A 13599-nucleotide genomic window follows, 5' to 3' on the forward strand; every position below is an offset into this window, starting at 1 on the left:
CAGCTTGCTGGATTCTTTACCTTTCGTATTTGAACCTGATGATCATTGTTCCATGCAGAGCTTCCCCTAACTATTTCTTCGGATCAACCAAGGAAAAAGATGAATAAGAGAAAAAAATGAAACAGATTTGAGAAGAAGTCTCTTTGGGAAGTCATTTCCCAGCTATTTATAACTCTTTCTTCACGATTTTCAATTGTTTAGAAACCATCCATTGGCAATCATTTTGTCTCTTACTAAGGGACCAGTTGGTTCTAATTCGATCGAACTAGAATTGGATCTCAACCTTGTCTAATTTTGTTCCTAACTTTTCCTGATTTTCCAGTAGAGACTACCAGTTTATGGCTTCTTTCAATTTAACCCTTCAATTATTTCTTAATTTTCGGACATAGAGGGAACTAGGTGTGACATAACCTGAAGATTTGAAGACTTATCCTAAATTTACTGAATATATTTTCCATGCTAATTATCTTACATTATTGATGGGAAGATTGATTATAAATGATCTAGTATGTTAGTAAACCAAAACTAATTTAAATACTTGAGATTTGAGATTGTATAGGTTCTGTACTAAGATTTTTAGCACGTCTCTGTTTAGAAAGGAACTTATATTTGTTAGTGCATTGAGTGTGAAAACATGTGAATTACTTATTTTTAGCCTAAGAGTGATCTAGATCTTAAGTGAAAAAGTGAGTTTGCTAAATTGGAGAGTGTTAGAATTTGTAATCGCTTATTGTACAAGGTGTTAAGATAATGGGTTATCTCTTTGGCAAGGTCCTGAAAACGTAAGGAAACCGAACTGCGTAAACATATTGTAGTTTTCATCTTTGTTCTTCATTAGTGCTTGAAATAATTGGCACTGCTCGCAACACTTTTTCTGCCACTATATTTTTCTAGCAATTATCGTTCTAAGGTCTTTCACATTATAAAGTTTAAAATAAATATAAACTTCGAAGAAAATAATATAAAATTTTACATTAACATTTTAATCTAACCTTATTTAAAGAAAAATAAGAAATTAAACACTTTTAAAACTAATTAAATATTCAGTTTTATAAATCTTATATAGTCGAAACTCTAATATAATAAATAAATAAAAACTTAATCTCTTAAATAATCATTTTATGTAATACAAAACTCTGAAAACTTAGGACTAGAGAATAGCACTTAGTGGCTAAAGAGACCTCCAACGAATGCCACCCACTAGAGTCATATATCTAGTTCAACTCTCGAATAATTCTTCAAAATTGATCCAATGAATTTCCTGATCATGAGATTTTTCAAAATGGATAGAAAGGAACTCTTTTTATTACTTACTATCTTTTACTCGTAATTATCAACGAAACCCCAATATTTTACCAAATAATAATTTTGCATTGTGAGGAACTGTACAACCCTCATCGGATACTACAAAACTTGGATCAAGGCTATTTTCTAAATTTGACAATTGTTGGTTTCAAAGGCCCACCTACCACCAAGCATACTTCCACCACATTATCATTAGTATCCGTTACGAAGCCCATCGCAACATCATTTTGCAGTGCCCATTTCTCAAACTCTCACATTGCCCATCACCCATTACCTCATTCCGGTTCAGTAAACTAACTAAGCCCAATACTTCATTCATTTCAGGGGCCCCTCTTTTACTTAGTTCTCGTTTTTCATTGCATTTGAAGTTTTGAAAGTGTATTTTTCAACAAAAGCAATGAAAGTGAAAATTATCAAAATATTTATTTATATTAATTATTGAAAAGGTTTATAAAAATAGATTTATTTATATTTAATATATTATTTTATTTAAATATAATTTATTATGTTTAAGTTTAAAACATATTTTTATGTATTTTTAATTTTATAAATAACTTATATTAATTAATTAAAAAATATTTAAAATTTATATTTCATGTATCATTATATTAAATTATTTAAATATCATATACCTTAAATAATTTTTAACTTTCCACTATCATATTAAAAAAAAAAACATTTTATCTTTCAACCACATTTTTTTACAGTACTAGAGAACTCTAAAAACAATGAAGAATTAGCCCTTAACCTTAGTATGAATGCGAATTAGAAAAGTTAGAAAGGGTTTATGTGCAAAAAGAAAAGGGTAAACTATAGAATTAGTTACTCAACTATTAGTATATTTCTACTTTAGTCACCAAATTATGAATATTCTTAATTTAGTCACTAATGTTTTAGATTATTTGTATTTTGGTCACTCCCGTTTTATATCATTTCTATTTTGATCACTCTTCGTTAAATGGTTAACAAAAGTGATGACATGACCTTTTTCTAATTAGAATAATAACACATTTAATCTTCAATACATACACATTCTATCAATTTGATCTTAATTCTAAATAACTTAATAAATTTAACCCACCACATTTACAAATTCTATCAATTTGATCCTACAAATATATAATTAAATATAAATTATATACTATGAAAAAAATACAAAATAAAAAATTATTTATATATTCTTTTATAAATAATGTTATGTGTTTATTTTTAATTATAATTATAATGCTCAAATATGCATTTAGCCTCGAACTATCACATTCTCCTAAGTTCGTACATTTTTTTGGTCCTAAGTTTGTACCCGAATTTTCATTCTGTCAAGAGTTTTGGTACTTTTTTGTAATGGTATTAAATATAAGACAAATGGCACTCTTAAGTTGTGACGCATAGCATTGGTGATGCCATAATCTATTTTTTTATAAAAATAATTAAAATTTTAAAAGTAGTTTTATATAAAAATTATATAGTTTTTTTAAAATATAAAAGAAATTATAAATTCAAAAAAATATATGTATCTAAAAAATTAAAGATGTTACAAAAATAATAAAAAATCTAAAACCCAAGTTAGGAAAATTGAAAACCCATAAAATTTACATCTTTTTCTAAATAAATTGCAAACAAATTAGATGAAAATAAATTTTACAATAAATTTTCTGCTTAGAGATGGGTACAAATTATTGTACGATTCTTAAAGTTGACAAGAATGTAAGATATGATGATCTAAAAAAGGCTTATAGGAAGCTTTTTCGCTTTTTTTATTTGTTAATTATTTGTTAGGTTTCATTGGAAAAAAATTTGGTTCCTCTGTTGAGAATGCTATTAGCAAATTAAGAATGATTGAGTTTTGGGAGGTTCTGAGTTTTTGGGTTTATCAAAATCACAAGATTACTTATAAGTTTATCAAGATTTAATTATATGTATTTAAATATAATTATATGTTTGAAGATCAAATTGGTAGAATTTCTAAATGTGGATGATTAAATTTATTGAATTCTTTAGAATTAGGATCAAATTGATAAAATATATAAGTATTGAGGACTAAATTTATTATTATACTAGTTAGAAAAAACTACATCTTTACTTATGTTAACCATTTAACGGAAAATAACCAAAATATAAATAATCTAAAATATTAGTGACTAAATTAAAAATTTTGATAATGAGTAAGTCTATATTTTACCATATATCTATATGTTTTTGCACTCATGCTCCTCGTTAATGCTTGGGAGATACATGGACAGCAATGTATAAATTTGTTAGATTTTCGGGTTTCGAGAGCTTTATTTTATTTTTGTTATGACACGTTTATAAAGCCCAAAAAACAATAGGGCCGAGAGCAACCCAAAGCAATTAGAATATATACAAAAGATAGCCAAGTACCAAGTAAACTTTTCCAAAGATTGAGTAGTTTATCTAGTTGGATAGTCTAGACATGGTTAGAGTCCAACTTGAATAATGAATTTTTATTTTGAGTCAGTCCAATTTGATTTGAATTTAATTTAAATGATAAAAAAATATTTTAAATTAAAATTTAACTATAAAAATATATAAAATAATAATTTTAAAAGAGTTAATATATTTTAAAAAAAATTTTAATAGTAAAACAAACATTTTAGTGGATTAAGCCGACCCAAAAATATATATGAACTTGAAAATATTTTAAAATCAAGTTTTAATCATGTTCGGCCTAGCCCATAAACACTTTTAATCACCCAAATCACCCAAAGTACTTGACGAGTGTTAGGAGAATACAAAACTTTGTACATACAAAACTAGCAAAGAAAACAAATAGATAAAAGGAAAGAGTGAATCAATCTCAAGGCACTTTGGGCTCCAAAGATAACACGATAGTCACCTAAGAGACGAAGGAGGTAAGCATAAAAAAAATTCTAAAAACCCTTTTAAGGTAATTTTACGATTCATCATATTCATAAAAAAAGATCACACCTTCATTATTCATTTAAGTCTTGGAGAGCGACCGGAGTGTCAACTCTGACTTCCTTCTGGCTTATATTTCTTTTCATTATGCAAGCCTGAAACCAGGAGCAAAGGCAAGAAGGCAAGCAGTAACATTGACCCCTCATGATAGATTTTTCATTTAATTTTTTAAAATTTTATAAAATTATATATTGGTATAATGATAAAATTACTTTTAATCCTTCAAAAATTCTCATTCATTATTTCTAATCCTAAAGCAATTTTCTTAAAATTCTCATTCATTATTTCTAATCCTAAAGCAATTTTCTTACTTCATCACTCCTCACAGCCAATTTTCAGCCCAAATCGTTACCAACTCCAACGTTGAAGTAAATTCGAAGTATGCATGAACAATGTTCATTTAGCCGTAGGATGTAAATTTGAAGATACAACAGAAAATCCAAATGAATATACATAAATTTTTTACTGATGTAAAAGCTCAAGAGCTTTTAACAAAGTGATTTTAAACCTATTGATGTCAAGGTTGACATCCTGTTTGTCCAAATACACTGCCTTGAATGTCAACCACCCCTGTTTCGAAATGGATAATGGATTTTTGAATACCTCATGATCTGCTGGGTATTGTTCTATCAAGCTACTCTCTTCTGCTTTAATCTTATAATCTAGATACTTTATGTTCATGTCCTTGGACGGCTCTCGAAAGGCGGCTCTTGCCGGCCATTCCACCCCACCGAAAGGAATCACCTGAATCAAAACTGCATTCTCAGGCAGAAAAACCATGTTGGTTAACCCAGCTCCATGCACTCCCATCATAACATCACACGAATTCACAATCTCAGCAAATCTTTGTATATTCCCATCAGCCTCAGCTACCCCTACTTCGTACCCCAAATTTCTTGCCATTCCAACGATTTCATCTGTATTTCTGAACGCTCTTGTCCGGTTTCTCGCAACAATGAGAAGCCGAGGTCTCGTCTTCCCATCATCGTCATCATCATCCTCGTCCTCGATTTTGATCGCCCTCGCCTTGTTTAAGGAGTAGGCGGATCTCAGAAATTGCCTGAAATCTTTCATCGAATATGATGATTTTGAAGGATCGATACTCAGCTCTTGAGGAGCACGTTTGAGACCAACAACAACACTTGTAAAGCAATGTATGTTTTCTTCATTATCAATGTCGATGACTTCGTAATTAGACAGCTTCTGAACCAAGTTTCGGAACTTGTTAATCCACCATGGATTTGAGTTGGTAACAACAAACTTGACCTCTCCATTAAAGATTCGAGCAGTGGAATAGAGTGGGATAATGATGTCTGTAAAATCATGGTAATTGTTCCCTGAATATCCTCCAAGGGAAAACAAAATAGCTGGAACACTGTGAGCTTGACTACAATGGGGGATCACATTGCTTTCCATAACTGGTTTCACTAACCATTTCCTCACACTTTTCATTGCAATTTGGTCTTCTTTTCGAGAATAAGGTCCGATAAGAAGGGAGGTGTTGTTGTCTTCAAGGTCACGAATGCTTTGTTGGGATGAAGCAACGATAAAAACGGTAGAGGATTTTGCATCGATCCTTACATCTTCTCCATTGATCTCACAGTAATCTGATCTTTTTTCTGATTTGCACACCAAGTTCATTCTCTTTGGTACACTAGTACCCAAACCTTGAAAAACAAAACCCGACGTTGAAATATACAAATTAGTAACAATCAATCAATCAATGAGGATAACTGGACAAGAAACAAGAAAGGGTTTTGGGAACTCACGAATTGACTGAGGAGAAGAGTAAGGCATGAAAACAAGACAAAAGCTCAATGCAATTAACAAACAACCAATAAATGCTCCATATCCAAGTTTCTTTTGGTCGGATCGACTAAAGCTTCTAGCAAAAAATGTGTCGTACGTAATTTTCTCATCCATTTCTTGTTTCCAGGCAAGCAAACACAGCTCTCAACGTAATAGGAAAGCTCTAGCTCTGATTTAAAAGATGGAAACTATCGTAATGAAGGCCAGAGCCCAAGTTTATGCATTTAAATTTCAAAACACTAGTTTATGACAACTTAATTATTGTAATTAATTAAGACAATTATAATGGAGGAGGTTGGGGAGGAGTTTTCTTAATTTGAATTATTGCTCCCCAATGAACTCTAGCTGTGGGTTCTGGTAAAATAAAATATAAATTTATATTGTTGGCAGGGTTTGAAAAGGACCTTGTTTTTGACAAACATACATTTCAATCATTGGTGTGGTGATTTTCTAGCATGTAATGGGATATTGAGAATATAATATATTTATATGTAGTGTATATATCATAAGGAATCCACGTTGGGTAGGTTTCAACTTTGAATTCTAATCACCAACTAGAAGTTGGTAGTTTATTTTCTATTCAGAAAAGAAAATGGAGTATATGCCTTTGTTAAAATTAAGGCTGAGTATTTTGATGTTTATACATTTTGTATAGGATTTACATACTATTTGGTTTATATTATTATTTTCAATATTCAATTTGATACCTTGTTTGGTTTCAATCTTTGTTTTGGTATTTAATATTTGAGTTTTATTTTGTTCTAATTAAGTATATGAGTTTGGCTTCACTATTTAATTTGGCATCTAAGCATTTTGTTATCATAATTACCTTTTTTTACTACAACGTTTGTCAGACATTCATTGAACCACGAGATGTTTTTTGGAATGGATACCAAATTGAACATTGAAGTCAAACTCAAGTTTCAAATTGAAAAAAAAAACTCAAGTACCAAATTGAATATAAAAACTACACTTAAGTACCAAATGGTATATTAACTCTTTTATATAAAAACATAAAGACAAAAATGCCTAATAATAATTGTTATTTTTCAAAAAAAAAAACTTTTACTATTTTTCCAACTAAATTATTTTCGATCAACCCATTAAATTAACTCAATCAAGCACTTAATAACAATATAGATTACTAGTTAATTTGGTGTTGTTTTAAAATTTGAAATACTACAAGCTCAAAAATTAAACGATAAAAAAATATTAAAAAATAATTATTAAATTTAAGATTTTTCTTATATCATTTAAAATTGAGTATGGAATATTATTAAACTATTGTATAAATGAAAATTTTAATTTTACAATTTTATCTTTTTAGCATTTAAAGATATTTTAAATAAAGTTAAATTTTAAATGTGAAGTCTTAAAAGAATAATATAATGTTAAAAATAAAATAAATAGAAAAAGGTTTTTTCTTAAGGAATAAGTAGATGTTATATACTTATTATTTTGATATTTTTTTTATAAAAAAACTTGAAAATATTAATATTTAGTTGATTTAGACTTTTAAGTGGATGGTGAAACAAGGTGTGTGGTTGGAAGAAGAATTTTAACATTTTTAAAAATTTGATTTATAATTGATTTGTTTGGATAAATAATTGTTTTAAAAAGATTAGGTTAATGGAATTTTACAAATTAAATAATAATTATAAAAGAAGAATAATTATATTAAAAATAAGGGTAAACTATACAGATAATCACTTAACTATAAAAATTTTTATTTTAGGCACTCAAAATAAAAAAAATTACAACTTAAGCACTCAAATTACATGGTTCGGTTACTCCCATTAAAATAAAAAATAACAAACTGACATGGTAGTTAAAAGAATAAGTATAATAACAAATTTAACCCTAAACTTTTACATATTATATCAATTTAATCTTAATTTTAAAAAATAACCCTTGAGATTTACATATTATCTCAAGTTGATCACACTTCTAAAAAATTCAAAGAAATATATAAAAATCCATAAATAATTTCAAAAAATATAATAGTAAATTTAAAATATATAACAGTAAAAAGATATTTTTCATAAGAAATAATAATATACAAAATAAATGAATGTTTCTTAAAAAAGATAATAATAAATTTTAACACACTTGTCTTCGTTTGTCAATAATCACTCCTTCACCATGTCAGTCCAACAAAACTCCTATCAATGGTCGCCTCTTTTGTTTATCATTTTCTTATTCATCTTTGTTATTTCTATCAGAACCGTGAAAACAAGATCTAATATAAACTTAAAATTGTAAACCAAGATCTGTCACATCAAATCATCAAGAATAAAACGATAACAAAACTAGATGCAAAAGGGTACCTGAATCCATGAATTTCTTAAAGTTTTTCGGATCTTAGGGATTTGATATTCCAAATTAGTACACAAGAAATTCAGAGAATATTTGCTCTCTCTTTCCTAAGGATGAATTATTGGAAAAGTTATCTTGTGTGTAACTTGGGAACCATAACCCTAATATATACAACTTTGGCATATTAGCCCTAATTTCTAATTAGCCCATCATTAATTAGAAATTAGTTATTAGAGTATCTACACATATTTGACCCATACTTTATTTAATAATTAAAGCCCAATAAACCTTAACCAAATTAGATCACTTTTAATTTGGGCTAGCCTATTATGATAGTAAATAATAACATGTAATTACCCTTATTGTATATGTGATGTCCATATTTTCCAACAATCTCCTACTTGGACCACATATATATACTAATTTCTCTATAATTACATGTCATTATATAACCTTATGATCTCAAAATTTTACTATCATATCCAAAATATATTCTGAACAATCTCTTCCATTAATTATGTTAACATAAAACCAAGGCAACTTTCGTAACATATATCGTAACTAAATCCATCCCTAATCATATATATTAACACAACCAAATGACATAGATCAAGTATGGATGTGTAGCATGGAAATTACATGCAATATGATCTAAACACGTCTATTTCCAACTGGTCTTCTTTAAACTTAAGTGAGGTCAGTCTCAAAATAACAAAATAGATTGAATAAATTGAATACTTCATTTCTGATCAAAAAATAACCAAATACATAAATGTCTAAAACAAACATTAAGTAAATAAAATACAAACTCCCAATAATTCATGATATCCTTAAATAATGTAACACCCATATCAGCGGCGTGCTCATAAAAGACCTTGGGTGGCAAACCTTTTGTTGTTGGAATACAACACCGCTGGTTTATTGTCACAAAATAATTTGAGTGGTCTTTCCATATTCTCTAAAATGTGTAACCCAGTGACAAAGTTTTGCAACTATATTCCATCGTTTGATGCCTCATAGCATGCTACAAACTCCACTGCCATAGTGGAAGAAGTGACATTTGTCTATTTGACACTTTTCCAAGATATAGCTCTTTTAGCTAACATGTAAATATAGCCTGATGTAGATTTCCTGCTATCTTGGCACCCAACGAAATCAGATTCAAAATACCCTACAACCTCCAAATGATATAATCTCTTATAAGTGAGCATATAATCTTTTTTTTTTGAAAATACCTCATAACCTTCTTGGTTGCTATCCAATGGTCCATACTAGTGTTGCTTAAATATCTGCCTAACATCCCAATAATGTACGCAATATTCGGGTGCGTACATACTTGAGCATACATGTAACATCCCGATTTTGGGCTTAGTCGGAACAGTGGTTTCAGGACCATAAATCCGATGAGGAAAATTTCATTTTTATTATATTTTTATGGTATACGATTTCACGGAATAAAATCGTACACCATAAAAATATAATAAAAATGAAATTTTCCTCATCGGATTTGTGGTCCTGAAACCACTGTTCCGACTAAGCCCAAAATCGGGATGTTACAATACATTAGACTCCCAACAACTGATGCATAAGAAATCTTTTATATTTCTTGAATTTCAAGGTTACTTTTAGGGCATTGAGTAAGAATAAATTTTTCTCCTTTAACGCCAGGGGTGTCACCTGGTTTACAACTTTACATGCCAAACCTTTTGAGTGCTTTATTGATATAGCTCTTTTGTGTCAATCCAAGAATACCTCAAGACCGATTTCGATGTATTTGAATTCCTAAAACAAAAGAGGCGTCCCTAAATCTTTCGTCTCAAAATACTTAGACAAAAACCTCTTGATTTCGTGCAATAAGCCTATATCATTAGTGACAAGCAAAATGTTATCGATATGTAGAACAAGAAATATGTACTTACTCTCACTAAATTTTTGATACACACAATTATCAACAATATTCATCTCAAAACCAAAGGAAACAATTACTTGATGAAATTTGTGGTACCATTGACGGGAAGCTTATTTGAGTTCATAGATGGATTTTGTCAATTTGCAACCCATATTCTTTGGGTCTTCTGACTCAAAGTTTTTTAGTTGTACCATATAAATTATTTCTTCAATGTCGCCATTGAGAAATGCAGTCTTAACATCCATCTGATGTAACTGAAGATCAAAATGAGCAACAAGCACCATGATTATCCTGAAAGAGTCTTTCGATGAAATTGGAGAGAAAGTCTCTGTAAAATCAATACTTCTTTCTAAGTATATCCTTTACCTACAAGACACATCTTATACCTCTCCACATTACTATTTGCATCTCTCTTGGTTTTAAATATCCATTTACAACCAATTAGTTTTGCACCTTTAGGTAATGGGACAAGTTTCCAAACCTTATTGTCTTGTATAGACTTATACTCATATTTCATGTCATTAATCTACTTTTGAGAATTAGAACTTTTTATAGCCTGACAAAATTTGATTGAATCATCTTCCATCATTCCATTATCATCCTCATGTTCTTGAAGAAATACAACATAATCGTCTAGAATAGCATTTCTCTTTTCTCTTGTGGACCTCCTTAATGACATTTGTTTTTAAGGTTATTGAGTTTGTTCTTTTGGAACAATTACCTCATCTTGAATAAGAAGTTGTTCAACGTTGTCTTGTTGAGGTTTTGGATTCACTTCTTGATCAATGATAGGCATGCGAACTTGAACATCGTTAAAGGTGATAGTAGGAACTGAGTTAAAATTCAATTCCTCCTTAAAAGCAATGTCTCTAGCCTTATTTCTCCCTTCAAACTCAACATCCTCAAAAAATGTTGCATTTCTCATCTCAGAAGTATTCCTTATTATGTGATCATAAAACTTATAGCCCCTAGATCACTCAGAATAACCAATAAAGTAGTTGCTTATTATTTTGGGGTCCAATTTCTTTTCATGTGGCCTATAAGGCCTTGCGTCAACTAGACATCCCTAAATGTGAAAGTGCTTTAGACTAGGCTTTTGACCTGTCTAAAGCTCATAAGATGTTTTTGCAACTACTTTAGTGGGTATTCTATTGAGAATATAAGTTGCTGTCTTTAATGCTTGTCCCCAGAAGGACTCAAATAAGGTAGAATGAGTAATAATGCTCATTACCATATCCTTAAGAGTCATGTTTTGTCTTTCAACTACACTATTCATACCGGGTGATCCTGGTATGGTGTACTGTGGGACAATATTGCATTCTTCTAGGAATTTCACAAATAGTCCTGGACATTGTTCATTTGAGCCATCATATCTACTGTAGTACTCACCATCATGATTAGATCTGGTTGATTTAGTGATAAATAGTTATTCATTAGTTTGGTTCATCAAATCCTTCATTCAATGAAATCTCATTCATCTCTTATTCCACCTTCTCTCGTAATGGCCATTCCCCACCAAGCCTAAGTAATAGCACTATATAGCCTCCACTAAATAAACAAAAAAAAAACATAACCTCCCATTCTTGCCCTTTACCATTCTACCTTAGCAAACACCTCAAGCCACCATACCCCCAGCCTTATCTCCTCATTCCGTTATTCTCATCCTACGATGACCATCGATAGATATCTCGATATTGTAAAAAGCTTCCTTAAAGTTCAGATGAGTAAGGTGTTTATTACCTTCAATCTCACTTCCATTGTGAGAATTTCATCTCTTTGCTTCTTTGCTTGTATTTCACTAGTAGGGAGCTATGAAAAAAAATGAGTTTTTAAAAAACAATTTGGTCGATTGGTTGATCCGATTGTTTTAGGGCAATTTAGGGTTAAAAGTATAAGCTTTTTTTAATTACATTTCGTTTTTATGGGCATTTTTGTTTATTACAAGGGATTTCAGGTTGCTTGTCTCAATAGTAAGGGATTTCAATTTCAAATTGAGATATGTTGTTTATGGTAAATAAGTAGTTAGGGTTTGGATTTTGAGCTTTGAATCAGTTATAGAGTTTTTGAGCAAGAAAAATAAAAATAAAATAAAGACAGGAGAGATGAGAAAATCGTTCAAGGATTCTCTCAAGGCTTTTGAAGCAGATATTCATTTCACTAATACCCTATAATTTCTTCTTTCTTTTTCTCTTCCTTGATGTTCTGTAAATGAGCATGGCCAGTACTGGTTCATCATGATTTTTTTTATCTGTAGATAGCAAGGGATTTCAATTTCAAGTTGGGATTTGTTGGGATTGTATCTGCAAAGACTACAATTTTCTTCTATTCGCTAATTGCTCTATTAGTGCGTTAGTGATTTCTCTTTGGGTTCTTCTTTTGATTTAGGCTTTCTTTTTTTTTTTGTAAGTTTAAATTTTTTTTGGCTTTTTTTTTGTTTTGGGTTTGAAGTTAAATTTTAACAGTAGTGAAGTTCATTACTTTACTGCTTGAATTTGCTTGTTTACATATTTGGTAGAACGTAAAATGTTTGATCATTTGCCTTAATAAAAATTAAACATTATTTAACTAGGTAATTTTTATATTCTTGTTAAACCCAAGTTCTTTTTTTAATTAATCTCAATTTTTTAAAATTTTAATATTTGATTATTGGGTTTCTAGTTAAGTAAAGCCTCATTTTTTGGAAAACATAAGTTTTAGTTTCCTATTTGTGTTGTTTATGTGACTTTGCCTTATGCTATAAATTTTTGTAGTAGTTCTAAATTAGAAGATTTAAAACCATAGTGGAATTGCTTGAAAGGGTTTAACACTTGAGGCTTTATAAGATGCTTAGTTCTCACTTCATGCAAGCATTTGTTTTTTTTCTTGTTATGTTGCAGATAATGGAATGGATAGGAAATGTGATCATTGGCATACAATAATTTTATATGTAATTATAAATATTTCTAAATCTACTGCCTTATGCATGATATGAGATTGTCTAATTCTAATATAGGAGAATAGGTGGAAATCTTGGGTTTTACAGTATGAGATTTAACTGTGGTCGATCACACATCTTTCAACTATATTTGTTTGCATAATATGAGTTATATACATACACACACTCACAAAAGAGATCATAGTCTAAGATAAGAGATAACATATACAGGGATTCAAACTTGAGATTTGTTGAATGTCATAATGTAAAACATGAATCAACTAAGTTGGAACACCGAATTTCACGATGAGATATTTAACTGCAATTCTTGATTATGCACCTTTCAACTATTTGCTATGCATATTATTACTCATAAGCAACCTTTGCTTGACCTTGTTCCAAAGTTTGG

The 13599-nt window shown here is 29.8% G+C and overlaps 1 protein-coding gene across 1 annotated transcript; it reads right to left on the minus strand.

The window, feature by feature from the left end:
- Window positions 1-4624: 4624 nt before the first annotated feature.
- Window positions 4625-6304, minus strand: LOC107888793 (alpha-1,3-arabinosyltransferase XAT2). Its single transcript, XM_016813011.2, has 2 exons — window positions 6012-6304; window positions 4625-5909 (listed from the first exon to the last, which is right to left on the minus strand). The coding sequence occupies exons 1-2, from the start codon at window positions 6163-6165 to the stop codon at window positions 4705-4707; spliced, it is 1359 nt and encodes a 452-aa protein (XP_016668500.2). The 5' UTR covers window positions 6166-6304; the 3' UTR covers window positions 4625-4704.
- Between the last annotated feature and the right edge of the window lie 7295 nt (window positions 6305-13599).

Source organism: Gossypium hirsutum, chromosome A09 (genome assembly GCF_007990345.1).
Source record: "Gossypium hirsutum isolate 1008001.06 chromosome A09, Gossypium_hirsutum_v2.1, whole genome shotgun sequence".
Classification (NCBI taxonomy): Eukaryota; Viridiplantae; Streptophyta; class Magnoliopsida; order Malvales; family Malvaceae; genus Gossypium; species Gossypium hirsutum.